The sequence below is a fragment of the Nerophis ophidion genome, linkage group LG16 (genome assembly GCF_033978795.1).
Source record: "Nerophis ophidion isolate RoL-2023_Sa linkage group LG16, RoL_Noph_v1.0, whole genome shotgun sequence".
NCBI classification, from domain to species: Eukaryota; Metazoa; Chordata; class Actinopteri; order Syngnathiformes; family Syngnathidae; genus Nerophis; species Nerophis ophidion.
The window spans coordinates 48,682,061-48,703,899 of record NC_084626.1 but is presented as its reverse complement, the minus strand read 5'-3'; the positions used below and the strand labels follow the sequence as shown (position 1 = coordinate 48,703,899).

General features: G+C 36.5%; 1 protein-coding gene across 5 annotated transcripts in view; it reads left to right on the top strand.

Moving 5' to 3' along the window:
• LOC133535500 (tensin-1-like) overlaps positions 1-20,938 on the top strand; it is a 177,846-nt gene extending 156,908 nt beyond the window's left edge. For 4 of the 5 annotated variants that reach the window (XM_061875386.1, XM_061875388.1, XM_061875385.1 and 1 more), the window contains 8 exons: positions 2,307-2,917; positions 2,975-3,106; positions 5,711-5,803; positions 5,904-5,981; positions 6,055-6,132; positions 9,101-9,269; positions 9,331-9,399; positions 14,474-20,938. In XM_061875386.1, the coding sequence (XP_061731370.1) occupies positions 2,307-2,917; positions 2,975-3,106; positions 5,711-5,803; positions 5,904-5,981; positions 6,055-6,132; positions 9,101-9,269; positions 9,331-9,399; positions 14,474-14,624 (1,381 nt within the window). In that variant the 3' untranslated portion in view covers positions 14,625-20,938. The remainder of the gene's footprint in view (positions 1-2,306; positions 2,918-2,974; positions 3,107-5,710; positions 5,804-5,903; positions 5,982-6,054; positions 6,133-9,100; positions 9,270-9,330; positions 9,400-14,473) is intronic. The other variant, XM_061875387.1, reaches the window with a different exon arrangement.
• Positions 20,939-21,839: the final 901 nt, after the last annotated feature.

The following is a 21,839-nucleotide window of genomic DNA, read 5'->3' as shown; positions in this document are numbered from 1 at the left end:
CATCGCAGGGCCAACACAGATAGACAGACAACATTCACACACTAGGTAGTATCCATCCATCCATCCATTTTCTACCGCTTATTCCCTTTCGGGGTCGCGGGGGGCGCTGGCGCCTATCTCAGCTACAATCGGGCGGAAGGCGGGGTACACCCTGGACAATTCGCCACCTCATCGCAGGGCCAACACAGATAGACAGACAACATTCACACACTAAGTTGTATCCATCCATCCATCCATTTTCTACCGCTTATTCCCTTTCGGGGTCGCGGGGGGCGCTGGCGCCTATCTCAGCTACAATCGGGCGGAAGGCGGGGTACACCCTGGACAAGTCGCCACCTCATCGCAGAGCCAACACAGATAGACAGACAACATTCACACACTAGGTAGTATCCATCCATCCATCCATTTTCTACCGCTTATTCCCTTTCGGGGTCGCGGGGGGCGCTGGCGCCTATCTCAGCTACAATCGGGCGGAAGGCGGGGTACACCCTGGACAAGTCGCCACCTCATCGCAGGGCCAACACAGATAGACAGACAACATTCACACTCACATTCACACACTAGGTAGTATCCATCCATCCATCCATCCATTTCTACCGCTTATTCCCTTTCGGGGTGGCGGGGGGCGCTGGCGCCTATCTCAGCTACAATCGGGCGGAAGGCGGTGTACACCCTGGACAAGTCGCCACCTCATCGCAGGGCCAACACAGATAGACAGACAACATTCACACACTAAGTAGTATCCATCCATCCATCCATTTTCTACCGCTTATTCCCTTTCGGGGTCGCGGGGGGCGCTGGCGCCTATCTCAGCTACAATCGGGCGGAAGGCGGTGTACACCCTGGACAAGTCGCCACCTCATCGCAGGGCCAACACAGATAGACAGACAACATTCACACTCACATTCACACACTAGGTAGTATCCATCCATCCATCCATTTTCTACCGCTTATTCCCTTTCGGGGTCGCGGGGGGCGCTGGCGCCTATCTCAGCTACAATCGGGCGGAAGGCGGTGTACACCCTGGACAAGTCGCCACCTCATCGCAGGGCCAACACAGATAGACAGACAACATTCACACTCACATTCACACACTAGGTAGTATCCATCCATCCATCCATTTTCTACCGCTTATTCCCTTTCGGGGTCGCGGGGGGGCGCTGGCGCCTATCTCAGCTACAATCGGGCGGAAGGCGGGGTACACCCTGGACAAGTCGCCACCTCATCGCAGGGCCAACACAGATAGACAGACAACATTCACACTCACATTCACACACTAGGTAGTATCCATCCATCCATCCATTTTCTACCGCTTATTCCCTTTCGGGGGCGCGGGGGGCGCTGGCGCCTATCTCAGCTACAATCGGGCGGAAGGCGGGGTACACCCTGGACAAGTCGCCACCTCATCGCAGGGCCAACACAGATAGACAGACAACATTCACACTCACATTCACACACTAGGTAGTATCCATCCATCCATCCATTTTCTACCGCTTATTCCCTTTCGGGGGCGCTGGCGCCTATCTCAGCTACAATCGGGCGGAAGGCGGCGTACACCCTGGACAAGTCGCCACCTCATCGCAGGGCCAACACAGATAGACAGACAACATTCACACTCACATTCACACACTAGGTAGTATCCATCCATCCATCCATTTGCTACCGCTTATTCCCTTTCGGGGGCGCGGAGGGCGCTGGCGCCTATCTCAGCTACAATTGGGCGGAAGGCGGGGTACACCCTGGACAAGTCGCCACCTCATCGCAGGGCCAACACAGATAGACAGACAACATTCACACACTAGGTAGTATCCATCCATCCATCCATTTTCTACCGCTTATTCCCTTTCGGGGTCGCGGGGGGCGCTGGCGCCTATCTCAGCTACAATCGGGCGGAAGGCGGGGTACACCCTGGACAAGTCGCCACCTCATCGCAGGGCCAACACAGATAGACAGACAACATTCACACACTAGGTAGTATCCATCCATCCATCCATTTTCTACCGCTTATTCCCTTTCGGGGTCGCGGGGGGCGCTGGCGCCTATCTCAGCTACAATCGGGCGGAAGGCGGGGTACACCCTGGACAAGTCGCCACCTCATCGCAGGGCCAACACAGATAGACAGACAACATTCACACTCACATTCACACACTAGGTAGTAATGAAATTAAAAAAAAAAAAAACACAAAATATAACTTCCTCAAAAAGAAAATGATTTAATACGGTTTTAATTATATTTAAGTTTAAAATCTGGTGTCGGGGCCACGAGCTTGAGTTCGCCGCCTAAACACATTTTGTTTGACCCGCAGCGTCCAAGACGCTCCCAGTCCAAGTCCCGCAGGAAGTCCCAACAACACCCAGCCTTCGAGGTCACCATCTGACGCCAAGGTCAAAGGAAGCCAAGAGGACGCTGACCGACCTCAAAGGACCACCATCATCATCACCCCCGTCCAGGACCAGGTCCTTTGCTCAGATCTTCCATGCGTCAGTCCCGGTCCCGGGTCTTCCAGCACCACCCCGGACCATCATTCCTCCACCAGGCGCTCGCTGTCGGCCCCAGAGCCCCCGGGAAGTAGACGGAGCCCCGAAAGCGAGGACGCCACTCCCGACGGCTATCGCACGCCCACCTTCCCCATGGCGCCCGACTACGGTCTGGGGGTCCCCCGGGTGCCGTACAGCGGCTACACCGCCGTCACCATCCAGCCGCCGCTGCCCGAGAAGAAACGACTCTCCTCCACGCCGGGACCCCTCAACGGGCACGCCTCGCCTCCCGCCCCGTCTCCCACGCACAACGCCGCTCTGTCGCCCTCTGCTGGGGAGCTGAGGAAGTTTAGCGGCAGGGAGGACGCGGGGGTCCACGCCAAGTTCGTCCAAGATGGCTCCAAGTTCTGGTACAAGGCCAGCATCTCTCGAGACCAAGGTGAGTTCACACCTCTGAGTTGGGATCGCACTTCCTGCCTGTCTTCTCTGCCGGCAGCCATCGCAGCGCTGAAGGACAAGGAGCCCGGAACCTTCCTCATCAGGGACAGTAATTCCTTCCAAGGCGCCTATGGTCTGGCCCTCAAGGTAGCCACGCCCCCTGCTAGTGCCAACGCCGCAGGTAGCAAAGGTAATTCATCCCACCTTGGTTCAATACGGTCTTGTTTTTATCGCAATCGATTCCTTCTCTAATTTTAACCATCTGAAATGATTCCATCCAATTATTGCTCAGTTTTTGTCGGTTCCAAAAGATCCGCTGCAAACCGTTTGGTATGAAAAACAAAAATAATTGTTCCGATAGGAAAGTCGTTAAATCCATTAAAACACGCGGAAAGTAAACTGAATAAATGTGTTGTTTTTTTAAATACAAAGTAACAAAAAAAAAAAATAATGTTGTCAAAATGGGGTATTTTGTGAGGAATTTTGAGGGAAAAAAATAGTATTATTTCATTTTATTTTTTTTTTATTAAAAAAAATTTATTTTTTAAATCTTGTCAATATGGGGTATTTTATGTGGAATTTTGAGGGCAAAAATGTGTTATTTAATGTTTTAAATAAAAAAAGAATTCTGTCGTCATTACGGGGTATTTTGTGAGGAATTTTGAGGACAAAAATTTGTTATTTCATTTTATTTTTTTTAATAAAAAAAAAATTGAAAAAAAAAATTCCTTGTCAATATGGGGTATTTTATGTGGAATTTTGAGGACAAAAATGTATTATTTTATTTTTTTTAAAACAAAATTAAAAGTATCACGTCTTCATTTGGGGTATTTTGTGTGGAATTTTGAGGGCAAAAATGTATTATTTAATTTTTTAAATAAAGAATTCTGTCGTCATTACGGGGTATTTTGTCAGGAATTTTGAGGGAAAAAATGTATTATTTCATTTTATTTTTTTTAATTAAAAAAAATTTGAAAAAAAAATCTTGTCAATATGGGGTATTTTATGTGGAATTTTGAGGACAAAAATGTATTATTTAATTTTTTTAAAAACAAAATTGAAAGTATCACGTCGTCATTTGGGGTGTTTTGTGTGGAATTTTGAGGACAAAAATTTATTTTTTAATTTTTTAAATAAAAAAAGAATTCTTTCGTCATTACGGGGTATTTTGTGTAGAATTTTGAATGTATTATTTCATTTTATTTTTTTTAATAAAAAAATTTAAAAAAATAAAAATCTTGTCAATATGGGGTATTTTGAGTAGAACTTTGAGGACAAAAATTGATTAATTTTATTTTTTCAAATACAAAATAAATGAAAAAAATGAATCACGTTGTCATTATGGGGTATTTCGTGTAGAATTTTGAGGACAAAAATGGGTTTATTTAATTTAATTATTTTTAAATGCAAAATAAAAAATAAAAAAAATATCACATTGTCATTATGGGGTACTTTATGTAGAATTTTGAGGACAAAAATGTATATTATTTCATTTTATTTTTTTAAATACTAAATAAATTTAAAAACCAAATCACGTTGTCAATATGGGGTATTTTGAGTAGAACTTTGAGGACAAAAATGTATTAATTTTATTTTTTTAAATACAAAATAAATGAAAAAAATGAATTACGTTGTGATTATGGGGTATTTTGTGTAGAATTTTGAGGACAAAAATTGGATAATTTAATTTGATTATTTTTAAATGCAAAATAAAAAATATAAAAAAATATCACATTGTCATGGGGTATTTTATGTAAAATTTTGAGGACAAAAATATATATTATTTCATTTTATTTTTTTAAATACTAAATAAATTTAAAAAACAAATCACGTTGTCAATATGGGGTATTTTGAGTAGAACTTTGAGCACAAAAATTGATTAATTTTATTTTTTTAAATACAAAATAAATGGAAAAAAATGAATCACATTGTCATTATGGGGTATTTCATGTAGAATTTTGAGGACAAAAATGTATTAATTCATTTTTTTTTTCTAATGCAAAATAAATTTCAAAACATTTTTATGTTGTCATTGCGAGGTATTTTGTGTAGAATTTTGAGGACAAAAATGTATTATTTCATTTATTTTTTTAAACAAAATTTATTTAAAAATAAATCACGTTGTCAATATAGGCTATTTTGTGCAGAATTTTGCGGACAAAAATTATTGTATTTTTTTAAATACAAAATAATTAAATAAAAATCAATCACGTTTTCATTATGGGGTATTTCATGTAAACTTTTGAGGACAAAAATTGATTAATTTTATTTTTTTAAATGCAAAATAAATGAAAACAATGAATCACGTTGTCATGGGGTATTTCGTGTAGAATTTTGAGGACAAAAATTGGTTATTTTATTTTTTAAATCCCAAAATCATTTTTTTTTTTTTTTAATCATTATAGGGTATTTTGTGTAGACTTGAGGACAAAAAATTATTTTTGCATTTTATTTTTTTAAATCCAAAAATACATTTTAAAACATTAATCACGCTGTCATATGGGGTATTTTGTGTAGAATTTTGAGGACAAAAAATTATTATTTCATTTTTTTTTTTTTTTAATGCAAAATAAATTTCAAAACATTTTTATGTTGTCATTGCGAGGTATTTTGTGTCAAAGTTTGAGTACGAAATTGATTATTTCATTTTATTTTTTTAAATACATTTAAAAAAGAAATCACGTTATCGATATGTAAAGTGTACACATGTGTGTATTGTTGTTGTACTGCAAGCATTGTCAAGGAGGATGTACTTTGTAACGAGACAGTTCTTCCACTCTTGACCGTCTCCCAGCAGACGTCCAGGAACAGCTGGTCAGACACTTCCTCATCGAGACGGGGCCCCGGGGGGTCAAGATCAAGGGTTGTCAGAAGGAGTCCTACTTTGGTCAGTCGTGTTCCACCTCCATATAAGAATTGTCACGGTGCAAACCAAGTTGCTCCCTGGCGGAATCTTCCCTGACCTTACCTGCCCTCTCTGCCTCCAGGGAGTCTGTCCGCCCTGGTGTACCAGCACTCCGTCACCCCCGTCTCCCTGCCCTGCGCCCTGCGGGTGCCAGACACAGGTGGTCATGCCGGCAGAAGAGAGCGAGTCCTTCATGAGCTCGTGTCGTCTAACGCACGTGTGCAAACTTTTAGATCTGCTGGCCGAGCTGCAGGAGACGCGGAACGCAACAAACGCCAGCACGGCGGCGGACCTCCTCAGACAGGGAGCAGGTGAGTCCACCCAGGGGAGAAGTCCACTTTGGGAACAGGCATCCGCTAAGTTAGGGGTGTGATGACGCTGGCTGCTGCAAGATCATTATTATGAAAATATGACTGAGAGGAAGGCGAGAAACACTTTTTATTTCAACAGACTCTCGCGCCGTACCTTCCGTCAAAACTCTAAAGGCCGACCGCACATTTCCTATCTTCACAATAAAAGCCCTGCTTCATGCTGCCTGCGCTAACTAAATACAGAGTCTGGGAAAACTGGCGTGCACAAGCGATCCCTCAGAAAGCTGGCGTGCACAGCACTTGTGCACGCCAGTCAATAAGTGATTATTACATTCGAACAGAAGTGTAGATAGAACATGTTCAAACAGAAAACAGTGCGACACCTACCCTTTACATCAGTATTTCTTCACCATATCACTATTGGTTTATTCGGTATTATATTTCATTGTATGATCCTGTAACTACTTGATATCAGATTGATACCTAAATATGTGGTATCATCCAAAACTAATGTCAAGTATCAAAGAAGAGAAGAATAAGTGATTATTACATTTGAACAGAAGTGTAGATAGAACATGTTCAAACAGAAAATAAGCAGATATTAACAGTAAATGAACAAGTAGATGAATAATCCATTTTTACAGTGTGTCCCTCATAATGTGTATAAAATAATAGGTGTATAAATGACACAATATGTTACTGCAGACTAATTAGGAGTCTTTGTTTGTTTACTTACTACTAAAAGACAAGTTGTCTAGTATCAAAGAAGAGAAGAATAAGTGTTTATTACATTTGAACAGAAGTGTAGATAGAACATGTTCAAACAGAAAACAGTGCCACACCTACCTTTTACATCAGTATTTCTTCACCATATCACTATTGGTTTATTCGGTATTATATTTCATTGTATGATCCTGTAACTACTTGGTATCAGATTGATACCTAAATGTGTGGTATCATCCAAAACTAATGTCAAGTATCAAAGAAGAGAAGAATAAGTGATTATTACATTTTAACGGAAGTGTAGATAGAACATGTTCAAAGTGAAAACAGCGCGACACCTACCCTTTACATCAATATTTTTTTTACCATATTATTATTATTGGTTTATTAGGTATTATATTTTATTGTATGATCCTGTAACTACTTGGTATCGGATCGATACCTAAATGTGTAGTATGATCCAAAACTAATGTCAAGTAAAAAAGAAGAGAAGAATAAGTGATTATTACATTTTAACAGAAGTGTAGATAGAACATGTTCAAACAGAAAACAGTGCGACACTTACCCTTTACATCAGTATTTCTTCACCATATCACTATTGGTTTATTCGGTATTATATTTCATTGTATGATCCTGTAACTACTTGGTATCAGATTGATACCTAAATGTGTGGTATCATCCAAAACTAATGTCAAGTATCAAAGAAGAGAAGAATAAGTGATTATTACATTTGAACGGAAGTGTAGATAGAACATGTTAAAAGTGAAAACAGCGCGACACCTACCCTTTACATCAATATTTTTTTTACCATATTATTATTATTGGTTTATTAGGTATTATATTTTATTGTATGATCCTGTAACTACTTGGTATTGGATCCATACCTAAATGTGTGGTATCATCCAAAACTAATGTCAATAAGTCATTATTACATTTGAACAGAAGTGTAGATAGAACATGTTCAAACAGAAAATAAGCAGATATTAACAGTAAATGAACAAGTACATGAATAATCCATTTTTACAGTTTGTCCCTCATAATGTGTATAAAATAATAGGTGTATAAATGACACAATATGCTACTGCAGACTAATTAGGAGTCTTTGTTTGTTTACTTACTACTAAAAGACAAGTTGTCTAGTATCAAAGAAGAGAAGAATAAGTGTTTATTACATTTTAACAAAAGTGTAGATAGAACATGTTCAAACAGAAAACGGTGCCACACCTACCCTTTACATCAGTATTTCTTCACCATATCACTATTGGTTTATTCGGTATTATATTTCATTGTATGATCCTGTAACTACTTGGTATCAGATTGATACCTAAATGTGTGGTATCATCCAAAACTAATGTCAAGTATCAAAGAAGAGAAGAATAAGTGATTATTACATTTTAACGGAAGTGTAGATAGAACATGTTAAAAGTGAAAACAGCGCGACACCTACCCTTTACATCAATATTTTTTTTACCATATTATTATTATTGGTTTATTAGGTATTATATTTTATTGTATGATCCTAATACTACTTGGTATTGGATCCATACCTAAATGTGTGGTATCATCCAAAACTAATGTCAATAAGTGATGATTACATTTGAACAGAAGTGTAGATAGAACATATTGAAACAGAAAATAAGCAGATATTAACAGTAAATGAACAAGTACATGAATAATCAATTTTTACAGTTTGTCCCTCGTAATGTGTATAAAATAATAGGTGTATAAATGACACAATATGTTACTGCAGACTAATTAGGAGTCTTTGTTTGTTTACTTACTACTAAAAGACAAGTTCTCTAGTATGTTCCAACATTTTATTGAAGGACTAAATGACAATAATAAACATATTTCATGACATTTTTTTTGTGGTCCCCTTTATTTAGAAAAGTACCAAAGTACTGGTACTTTTTTTCTTTCATTTCCCTCACACGTCTGCATGTAACATCTTGGAATTGCAAAGTCTACAACAGCATACTTGCACGTGTGTAATCATTATCAGCTCGCTTTTAAATATTAGTTTTATTATTATTATTATTATGAAAGAAATGAACATTTACTAACCGATGAACACACATACAGTATATACCAAGCATTGGTACTTTCAAGTCCTGGTTCCAAGTCCCAGGTAGCAGGAGTTGCTATGATAGAAAAGTGAGAGGAACGTCATGGTTGGTTGCAGTTCCAACATTTGACCAGCAGAGGCCGCCAAAGCCTGTTCATCAAACTCTCCTTCTCTCCAAAGCCTGCAGCGTCCTCTACCTGAACTCTGTGGAGACGGAGTCCTTAACGGGGCCCGAGGCCGTTTCCAAGGCCACCAAGTGCACCCTGGCGCTGAGACCGCGTCCGTCCCCGACCGTGGTCCATTTCAAGGTTTCTAGTCAGGGCATCACTCTGACGGACAGCAAGAGGAGGTAGACCTGCATGATCAGGACCAGCAGGGGTCCCCGACCCTCACACCTTTGTGTTTGTCAGGTTGTTTTTCAGGAGGCACTACCCCATCAGCAGTGTGACCTTCAGCAGTCTGGACCCCCAAGACCAAAGGTGACTTGCACTGCTACTCGTCTCTCAGCAAACATCTGGGCTTGCTTGCTGCTCACATCTGTGGAGCTTCTCTTTCTTTTTCACACTGAATTTATGCCACTTTGTTTTTTTTATATCAAATATGCTGACAATCTCTTTCTGAAAATTTTAAAATTCCGTGAAATTTTTATACACCCTAAAAAAATTTTACACAGTTTTTTTTTTTTACATTTAATTTTTTACACTGAATTTTTTTGCACAATTTTTTTCACCCTGAATTTTTATATAGCCTAATTTTTAAAGACTGCATTTTTAACATTGAGTTCATGTAACTGATTTTTTTTTCCGTGACATTTTTTTCACATAAAAATATGCTGACAATCTAAGAAAATAAAAGTTTTAAAATTTAGTGTATAAAAAAATCAGGGTGAAAAAACTCAGTGTAAAAAAATTCTGTGAATTTTTTTCCCTAAAACTTTTTACACTGAAATTTTTTCACCCAGAAATTTTATATACCCTAATTTTTAAAGACTGCATTTTTAACATTGAGTTCATGTAACTGATTTTTTTTTCCAAGACTTTGTTTTTTTACATAAAAATATGCTGACAATCTAAGAAAATAAAAGTTTTAAAATTTAATGTATAAAAATCAGGGTGAAAAAACTCAGTGTAAAAAAAACTCTAGTGTATAAAAATTCACCGAATTTTTTTACCATACAAAAAATTTTAACCCTGAATTTTTTTGTACAATTTTTTTCACCCTGAATTTTTATATACCCTAATTTTTAAAGACTGCATTTTTAACATTGAGTTCATGTAACTGATTTTTTTTTCCATGACATTTTTTTTTTTACATAAAAATATGCTGACAATCGAAGAAAATAAAAGTTTTAAAATTCAGTGTATAAAAAAATCAGGGTGAAAAAACTCAATGTAAAAAAAACTTGTGTATAAAAATTCACAGCATTTTTTTACCCTAAAACTTTTTACACTGAATTTTTTGCACAATTTTTTTCACCCTGAATTTTTATATACCCTCATTTTTAAAGACTGCATTTTTAACATTGAGTTCATGTAACTGATTTTTTTTTCCGTGACAATTTTTACATAAAAATATGCTGACAATCTTAAGAAAATAAAAGTTTTAAAATGTAGTATATAAAAAAATCAGGGTGAAAAAACTCAGTGTAAAAAAATTCACAGAATTTTTTTACCCTATAACTTTTTACACTGAATTTTTTTCACCCTGAATTTTTATATACCCTAATTTTTAAAGACTGCATTTTTAACATTGAGTTCATGTAACTGATTTTTTTTTCCATGACTTTTTTTTTTACATAAAAATATGCTGACAATCTAAGAAAATAAAAGTTTTAAAATTTAATGTATAAAAATCAGGGTGAAAAAACTCAGTGTATAAAAATTCACCGAATTTTTTTACCATACAAAAAATTTTAACCCTGAATTTTTTTGTACAATTTTTTTCACCCTGAATTTTATTTACCCTAATTTTTAAAGACTGCATTTTTAACATTGAGTTCATGTAACTGATTTTTTTTTTCATGACATTTTTTTTACATAAAAATATGCTGACAATCTAAGAAAATAAAAGTTTTTTAAATTTAGTATATAAAAAAATCAGGGTGAAAAAACTCAGTGTAAAAAAAATCACAGAATTGTTTTACCCTAAAACTTTTTACACTCAATTTTTTTGCACAATTTTTTTCACCCTGAATTTTTATATACCCTAATTTTTAAAGACTGCATTTTTAACATTGAGTTCATGTAACTGATTTTTTTTCCATGACATTTTTTTTTACATAAAAATATGCTGACAATCTAAGAAAATAAAAGTTTTAAAATTCAGTGTATAAAAAAATCAGGGGTAAAAAAAACTCTAGTGTATAAAAATTCACAGATTTTTTTTACCCTTAAACTTTTTACACTGAATTTTTTTGCACCATTTTTTTCACCCAGAATTTTTATATACCCTAATTTTTAAAGACTGCATTTTTAACATTGAGTTCATGTAACTGATTTTTTTTTTCCGTGACATTTTTTTTACATAAAAATATGCTGACAATCTTAAGAAAATAAAAGTTTTAAAATTTAGTATATATTAAAAAATCAGGGTGAAAAAACTCAGTCTAAAAAAATTCACAGAATTTTTTTACCCTATAACTTTTTACACTGAATTTTTTTCACCCAGAAATTTTATATACCCTCAATTTTAAAGACTGCATTTTTAACATTGAGTTCATGTAACTGATTTTTTTTTCCATGCCATTTTTTTTTTTACATTAAAATATGCTGACAATCTAAGAAAATACAAGTTTTAAAATTCAGTGTATAAAAAAATCAGGGTGAAAAAACTCAGTGTAAAAAAAACTCTAGTGTATAAAAATTCACAGATTTTTTTTTACCCTAAAACTTTTTACACTGAATTTTTTTGCACAATTTTTTTCACCCTGAATTTTTATATACCCTCATTTTTAAAGACTGCATTTTTAACATTGAGTTCATGTAACTGATTTTTTTTTCCATGACATTTTTTTTTACATAAAAATATGCTGACAATCTGTCTAAGAAAATACAAGTTTTAAAATTCAGTGTATAAAAAAATTCAGGGTGTAAAAACTCTGTGTAAAAAAAAAAAAAAAAAAAAAAAAAACATCAACTGTATAAAAAAAAATCACTGTTTAAACTGAAATTTTTTACCCTGAAAAGTTTTACACCGGATTTTTATACATCCTGAATTTATGTAAGTGATTTTTTTTTGTGAACTGAATTGTTTTACATCAAAATATGCTGAAAATTTCATTGGAAAAAAAAATATTTTAAAATTCACTATAAAAAATTCAGGGTGTAAAAAAAAACTCAAGTGTATAAAAATTCACTGTATAAACAGAATTTTGTTTTACTGAAAAGTTTTACACCATTTTTATACACCCTAAATTTTATAGACTGGATGTTTTTCCGAGGATTATTTTTTTTTACATTGAATTTTTATAAACTGATTTTTTTTACACACTTTATTTTTACCAAATTTTTTTTTACACCCTAACTTTTAAAGACTGCATTTTTACACTGAATTTTTATAAACTCTGTTTTTTTTACACCATTTTTTTTACCCTTAATTTGTATACACCCTCATTTTTAAAGACCGCATTTGTAACTGATTTTTTTGCATTTGAATTTTGTGAACTGAATTGTTTTACATCCAATTATGCTGAAAATTTAATTGGAAAAATCGTGTTTTAAAATTCAGTGTATAAAAAATTCAGGGTGTAAAAACTCTGTGTAAAAAAAACATCAACTGTATAAAAAAATCACTGTTTAAACTGAAATTTTTTACCCTGAAAAGTTTTACACCGGATTTTTATACACCCTAAATTTTATAAACTGAATTTTTTATTAAGATTTTTCTTTTTACTTTTAATTTTTGACACTGAATTTTTATAAACTGATTTTTTTTTGACACATTTTTTGTTACCCTCAATTTTTATACACCCTAATTTCTAAATAATGCATTTTTTTTTACATCGAATTTATGTAACTGATTTTTTTTGCATTTGAATTTTGTGAACTGAATTGTTTTACATCAAAATATGCTGACATTTTCATTGGAAAAAAAATATTTTAAAATTCACTATAAAAAATTCAGGGTGTAAAGTGTATAAAAATTCACTGTATGAACAGAATTTTGTTTTCCTGAAAAGTTTTACACAATTTTTATACACCCTAAATTTTATAGACTAAATTTTTTTAAGAGGATTTTTTTTTACACTCAATTTTTATAAACTGATTTTTTTTACACACTTTATTTTTACCTTGATTTTTTTATACACCCTAACTTTTAAAGACTGCATTTTTATAAACTCTGTTTTTTTCACACCATTATTTTTACCCTTAATTTTTATACACCCTCATTTTTAAAGACTACATTTTTACACTAAAATTATGTAAATTATTTTTTTGCATTTGAATTTTGTGAACTGAATTGTTTTACATCCAATTATGCTGAAAATTTCATTGGAAAAAATTGTGTTTTAAAATTCAGTGTATAAAAAATTCAGGGTGTAAAAACTGTGTAAAAAAAACCTCAAGCGTATAAAAAAAATCACTGTTTAAACTGAAATTTTTTACCTGAAAAGTTTTACACCGGATTTTTATACACCCTAAATTTTATAAACTGAATTTTTTATTAAGATTTTTCTTTTTACTTTTAATTTTTGACACTGAATTTTTATAAACTGATTTTTTTTTCACACATTTTTTGTTACCCTCAATTTTTATACACCCTAATTTCTAAATAATGCATTTTTTTACACTGAATTTATGTAACTGATTTTTTTTTGCATGTGAATTTTGTGAGCTGAATTGTTTTACATCAAAATATGCTGACAATTTAATTGGGAAAAAAAATATGTTTTGAAATTCAGTGTATAAAAAATTCAGGGTGTAAAAACTGTGTAAAAAAAAACCTCAAGCGTATAAAAAAAATCACTGTTTAAACTGAGATTTTTTTACCCTGAAAGGTTTTACACTGGATGTTTATACACCCTAAATTTTATAAACTGAATTTTTTATTAAGATTTTTCTTTTTACTTTTAATTTTTTACACTGAAATTTTATTAACTGATTTTTTTTTTTCACACATTTTTTGTTACCCTCAATTTTTATACAACTGTAACTGATTTTTTTTTGCATTTGAATTTTGTGAACTGAATTGTTTTACATCCAAATATGCTGACAATTTCATTGGGGAAAAAAAATATGCGAAAATTCACTATAAAAAATTCAGGGTGTAAAAAACAAAAACTCAAGTGTATAAAAATTCACTGTATAAACAGAATTTTTTCAACCTGAAAGTTTTACACTGAATTTCCATCCATCCATCCATTTTCTACCGCTTATTCCCTTTTGGGGTCGCGGGCGCCTATCTCAGCTACAATCGGGCGGAAGGCAGGGTACACCCTGGACAAGTCGCCACCTCATCGCAGTACACTGAATTTGATACCTCCTAAATTTAACAGACTGAATTAAGTTCCAAGAACCGGAGTGGTCACGTGTCCCGACTGTGGTGTGTTTGCAGGATGTTTGGCTTCGTGGCTCGGCGGAGCAGCAGCAGCACGGAGAACGTGTGTCACCTTTTTGCCGAGATGGACCCGGAGCAGCCGGCCATGGCCATCGTCAACTTCATCAACAAGGTCATGTTGGGGCCGCAGATGATGCTAAAGTGCTAAAGTGCTAAAGTCCAATGACGGCAAAAGAGTCACATGACCTGATTGATCTTCCCTGTCTTGAAGTGCACTACTTAGATCCACCATCAGGGGCGCTGGTGATTCAATACCTTGTTTTGTTAGAGGATTTACTTTCTGCGCAACCAAAGACATTTTCACTGCGTTATTTTTCACAACATAAGGCGCATTAAAGAGGACAAATTATGATTATTTTCTACACGTAAAAGACATCCTTGTGGTCTAAACATGTGATGCTGGTTCTTTGCTCAAAATGTTGCATAGATGACGTCATCTTCAACTCACTTTCTGACCTCAGGTCTTATTGACGTGCCTCCACTTTGACAGCGACTCCATCTTTAGAGTACCGGTAGTTTTTAGCAGATATAAGTTCGAACTGGACGCTACTTTTCTATTAGAAATGGTAACAGCGGGAAATGAATATCCCAGAACGAGATGATTGACTGTGGCGGACGTGCGCACATTTTCAGGACTCATGCAGATCTCAAATACACATCAGCAGGTACCAGGAGGTAAGAAAAGTTGGTTTTGAATTATATTGTCTGCTAATAGGTGCTATTTTGCAGTCCTTATACACACAACATAATAATACTGTATGTTGAATTGAAGCACAGTACGTCTGACTATGGTAGCGTTAATGCTCCGACCAGCCATCAAAACGTTGTTTTGCGTAATATTCCAAAACAAAACGCCAGATAATATCTTCTAATAGGTGCTATTTTTCGGTCCTTATACACACAGCATAATAATACTGTATGTTGAATTGAAGCACAGTACGTCTGACTATGGTAGCGTTAATGCTCCGACCAGCCATCAAAACGTTGTTTTGCGTAATATTCCAAAACAAAACGCCAGATAATATCTTCTAATAGGTGCTATTTTTCGGTCCTTATACACACACCATTATAATACCCGTATGTTGAAGCACAGTACGTCTGACTATGGTAGCGTTAATGCTCCGACCATCCATCAAAACGTTGTTTTGCGTAATATTCCAAAACAAAACACCAGATAATATCTTCTAATAGGTGCTACTTTTCGGTCCTTATACACACAGCATAATAATACTGTATGTTGAATTGAAGCACAGTACGTCTGACTATGGTAGCGTTAATGCTCCGACCATCCATCAAAACGTTGTTTTGCGTAATATTCCAAAACAAAACGCCAGATAATATCTTCTAATAGGTGCTATTTTTCGGTCCTTATACACAGAGTATAATAATACTGTATGTTGAATTGAAGCACAGTACGTCTGACTATGGTAGCGTTAATGCTCCGACCATCCATCAAAACGTTGTTTTGCGTAATATTCCAAAACAAAACGCCAGATAATATCTTCTAATAGGTGCTATTTTTCGGTCCTTATACACAGAGTATAATAATACTGTATGTTGAATTGAAGCACAGTACGTCTGACTATGGTAGCGTTAATGCTCCGACCATCCATCAAAACGTTGTTTTGCGTAATATTCCAAAACAAAACGCCAGATAATATCTTCTAATAGGTGCTATTTTTCGGTCCTTATACACACAGCATTATAATACCCGTATGTTGAAGCACAGTACGTCTGACTATGGTAGCGTTAATGCTCCGACCATCCATCAAAACGTTGTTTTGCGTAATACTCCAAAACAAAACGCCAGATAATATCTTCTAATAGGTGCTACTTTTCGGTCCTTATACACACAGCATAATAATACTGTATGTTGAATTGAAGCACAGTACGTCTGACTATGGTAGCGTTAATGCTCCGACCATCCATCAAAACGTTGTTTTGCGTAATATTCCAAAACAAAACGCCAGATAATATCTTCTAATAGGTGCTATTTTTCGGTCCTTATACACAGAGTATAATAATACTGTATGTTGAATTGAAGCACAGTACGTCTGACTATGGTAGCGTTAATGCTCCGACCATCCATCAAAACGTTGTTTTGCGTAATATTCCAAAACAAAACGCCAGATAATATCTTCTAATAGGTGCTATTTTTCGGTCCTTATACACAGAGTATAATAATACTGTATGTTGAATTGAAGCACAGTACGTCTGACTATGGTAGCGTTAATGCTCCGACCATCCATCAAAACGTTGTTTTGCGTAATATTCCAAAACAAAACGCCAGATAATATCTTCTAATAGGTGCTATTTTTCGGTCCTTATACACACAGCATTATAATACCCGTATGTTGAAGCACAGTACGTCTGACTATGGTAGCGTTAATGCTCCGACCATCCATCAAAACGTTGTTTTGCGTAATACTCCAAAACAAAACGCCAGATAATATCTTCTAATAGGTGCTACTTTTCGGTCCTTATACACACAGCATAATAATACTGTATGTTGAATTGAAGCACAGTACGTCTGACTATGGTAGCGTTAATGCTCCGACCATCCATCAAAACGTTGTTTTGCGTAATATTCCAAAACAAAACACCAGATAATATCTTCTAATAGGTGCTACTTTTCGGTCCTTATACACACAGCATAATAATACTGTATGTTGAATTGAAGCACAGTACGTCTGACTATGGTAGCGTTAATGCTCCGACCATCCATCAAAACGTTGTTTTGCGTAATATTCCAAAACAAAACGCCAGATAATATCTTCTAATAGGTGCTATTTTTCGGTCCTTATACACAGAGTATAATAATACTGTATGTTGAATTGAAGCACAGTACGTCTGACTATGGTAGCGTTAATGCTCCCACCATCCATCAAAACGTTGTTTTGCGTAATATTCCAAAACAAAACGCCAGATAATATCTTCTAATTGGTGCTACTTTTCGGTCCTTATACACACAGCATAATAATACCGGATGTTAAATTGAAGCACAGTACGTCTGACTATGGTAGCGTTAATGCTCCGACCATCCATCAAAACGTTGTTTTGCGTAATATTCCGAAACAAAACGCCAGATAATATCTTCTAATAGGTGCTATTTTGCAGTCCTTATACACACAGCATAATAATACTGTATGTTGAATTGAAGCACAGTACGTCTGACTATGGTAGCGTTAATGCTCCGACCATCCATCAAAACCTTGTTTTGCGTAATATTCCAAAACAAAACGCCAGATAATATCTTCTAATAGGTGCTATTTTTCGGTCCTTATACACACACCATAATAATACTGTATGTTGAATTGAAGCACAGTACGTCTGACTATGGTAGCGTTAATGCTCCGACCATCCATCAAAACGTTGTTTTGCGTAATATTCCAAAACAAAATGCCAGATAATATCTTCTAATAGGTGCTATTTTTCAGTCTTTATACACACAACATAATAATACCGTATGTTGAAGCACAGTACGTCTGACTATGGTAGCGTTAATGCTCCAACCATCCATCAAAACCTTGTTTTGGGTAATATTCCAAAACAAAACGCCAGTTAACATCTTCTAATAGGTGCTATTTTGCAGTCCTTATACACACAACATAATAATACTGTATGTTGAATTGAAGCACAGTACGTCTGACTATGGTAGCGTTAATGCTCCGACCATCCATCAAAACGTTGTTTTGCGTAATATTCCAAAACAAAAGGCCAAATAATATCTTCTAATAGGTGCTATGTTTCGGTCCTTCTACACACAACATAATAATACCGTATGTTGAAGCACAGTACGTCTGACTATGGTAGCGTTAATGCTCCGACCAGCCATCAAAACGTTGTTTTGCGTAATATTCCAAAACAAAACGCCAGATAATATCTTCTAATAGGTGCTATTTTTCGGTCCTTATACACACAACATAATAATACTGTATGTTGAATTGAAGCACAGTACATCTGACTATGGTAGCGTTAATGCTCCAACCATCCATCAAAACGTTGTTTTGTGTAATATTCCAAAACAAAACGCCAGATAATATCTTCTAATAGGTGCTACTTTTCGGTCCTTATACACACACCATAATAATACTGTATGTTGAATTGAAGCACAGTACGTCTGACTATGGTAGCGTTAATGCTCCGACCATCCATCAAAACGTTGTTTTGCGTAATATTCCAAAACAAAACACCAGATAATATCTTCTAATAGGTGCTACTTTTCGGTCCTTATACACACAGCATAATAATACTGTATGTTGAATTGAAGCACAGTACGTCTGACTATGGTAGCGTTAATGCTCCGACCATCCATCAAAACGTTGTTTTGCGTAATATTCCAAAACAAAAGGCCAAATAATATCTTCTAATAGGTGCTATGTTTCGGTCCTTCTACACACAACATAATAATACCGTATGTTGAAGCACAGTACGTCTGACTATGGTAGCGTTAATGCTCCGACCAGCCATCAAAACGTTGTTTTGCGTAATATTCCAAAACAAAACGCCAGATAATATCTTCTAATAGGTGCTACTTTTCGGTCCTTATACACACAACATAATAATACTGTATGTTGAATTGAAGCACAGTACATCTGACTATGGTAGCGTTAATGCTCCAACCATCCATCAAAACGTTGTTTTGTGTAATATTCCAAAACAAAACGCCAGATAATATCTTCTAATAGGTGCTACTTTTCGGTCCTTATACACACACCATAATAATACTGTATGTTGAATTGAAGCACAGTACGTCTGACTATGGTAGCTGTAATGCTCCGCGTTCCGTCAAGCGGTGCGACCTCATAACTTACCAAAGTTGTACTAAAACATTCGACATATTTTTGAGCGCCGTGTGTAATGTGCTTTATTCTCAATGAAACAACAGAGTTTTGGGTGTTGCTTGCCAGCGTCATTTTATTGCACAGGCGTCCACCTGCAGTCCACACGTATCCCTTATGTGTGACTGCCATCTACCTGTAACACGCATCATTACACCATGTACCATGAAAAATTGGTGCTAGGTCAACAAGCGCAACCGGAATTATCACGTGCATAAGGTGCATCAAAGTTTTGGTGGTATTTGCTGGCGTCATTTATTGCACAGGCGTCCACCTGCAGTCCCCAGGTATCCCTTATGTGTGACTGCCATCTACCGGTCACACTCATCATTACACCATGTGCAATGAAAAATTGGCGAGGTCAATAGGCACTACCAGAATTAATCCTTGCATAAGGCGCATCAAAGTTTCGGTGTTGCTTGCTAGCGTCATTTATTGACCAGGCGTCCACCTGCAGTCCACGAGTATCTCCTACGTGTGACCGCCTTCTATTGGTCACACTCATCATTACACCATGTACCATGGAAAAATGGTTTGAGGTCAATAAGCGCAACCGGAATTAATACGTGCATAAGGCGCATCAACATTTTTAGTGTTGCTTGCTGACATCATTTATTGAACAGGCGTCTACCTGCAGTCCACACGTATCTCTTATGTGTGACTGCCATCTACTGGTTACACTTATCATCACACCATGTACCATGAAAAATTGGTTCGATTTCAATAAGCACAACCAGAATTATCACGTGCATAAGGCGCATCAAAGTTTTGGTGTTGCTTGCTGGCATTATTTATTGAACAGGTGTCAACCTGCAGTCCACACGTATCTCTTATGTGTGACCGCCATCTACTGGTCACACTTATCATGACGCCATGTACCATGAAAAATTGGTTTGAAGTCAATTAGCACAACCAGAGTTAATACGTGCATAAGGCGCATCAACATTTTTGGTGTTGCTTGCTCACGTCATTTATTGAACAGGCGTCTACCTGCAGTCCACACGTATCTCTTATGTGTGACTGCCATCTACTGGTTACACTTATCATCACACCATGTACCATGAAAAATTGGTTCGATTTCAATAAGCACAACCAGAATTATCACGTGCATAAGGCGCATCGAAGTTTTGGTGTTGCTTGCTGGCATCATTTATTGAACAGGTGTCAACCTGCAGTCCACACGTATCTCTTATGTGTGACTGCCATCTACTGGTTATACTTATCATCACACCATGTACCATGAAAACTTGGTTCGATTTCAATAAGCACAACCAGAATTAACACGTGCATAAGGCGCATCGAAGTTTTGGTGTTGCTTGCTGGCATCATTTATTGAACAGGTGTCAACCTGCAGTCCACATGTATCTCTTATGTGTGACCGCCATCTACTAGTTACACTTATCATCACACCATGTACCATGAAAAATTGGTTCGATTTCAATAAGCACAACCAGAATTAACACGTGCATAAGGCGCATCGAAGTTTTGGTGTTGCTTGCTGGCATCATTTATTGAACAGGTGTCAACCTGCAGTCCACACGTATCTCTTATGTGTGACCGCCATCTACTGGTCACACTTATCATGACGCCATGTGCAATGAAAAATTGGCGAGGTCAATTAGCACAACCAGAATTACTACTTGCATAAGGTGCATCAAAGTTTCGGTGTTGCTTGCTAGCGTCATTTATTGACCAGGCGTCCACCTGCAGTCCACAAGTATCTCCTACCTGTGACCGCCTTCCATTGGTCACACTCATCATTACACCATATTCCATGGAAAATTGGTTTGAGGTCAATAAGCGCAACCAGAATTAATACGTGCATAAGGCGCATCAAAATTTTTGGTGTTGCTTGCTCACGTCATTTATTGAACAGGCGTCAACCTGCAGTCCACACGTATCTCTTATGTGTGACTGCCATCTGCTGGTTACACTTATCATCACACCATGTACCATGAAAAATTGGTTCGATTTCAATAAGCACAACCAGAATTAATACGTGCATAAGGCGCATCGAAGTTTGGTGTTGCTTGCTGGCATCATTTATTGAACAGGCGTCCACCTGCAGTCCACACGTATCTCTTATGTGTGACTGCCATCCAGTGGTTACACTTATCATCACACTATGTACCATGAAAAATTGGTTCGATTTCAATAAGCACAACCAGAATTAATACGTGCATAAGGCGCATCAACATTTTTGGTGTTGCTTGCTCACGTCATTTATTGAACAGGCGTCTACCTGCAGTCCACACGTATCTCTTATGTGTGACCGCCATCTACTGGTCACACTTATCATCACACCATGTACCATGAAAAATTGGTTCGATTTCAATAAGCACAACCAGAATTAATACGTGCATAAGGCGCATCGAAGTTTTGGTGTTGCTTGCTGGCATCATTTATTGAACAGGTGTCAACCTGCAGTCCACACGTATCTCTTATGTGTGACCGCCATCTACTGGTCACACTTATCATGACGCCATGTACCATGAAAAATTGGTTTGAGGTCAATTAGCACA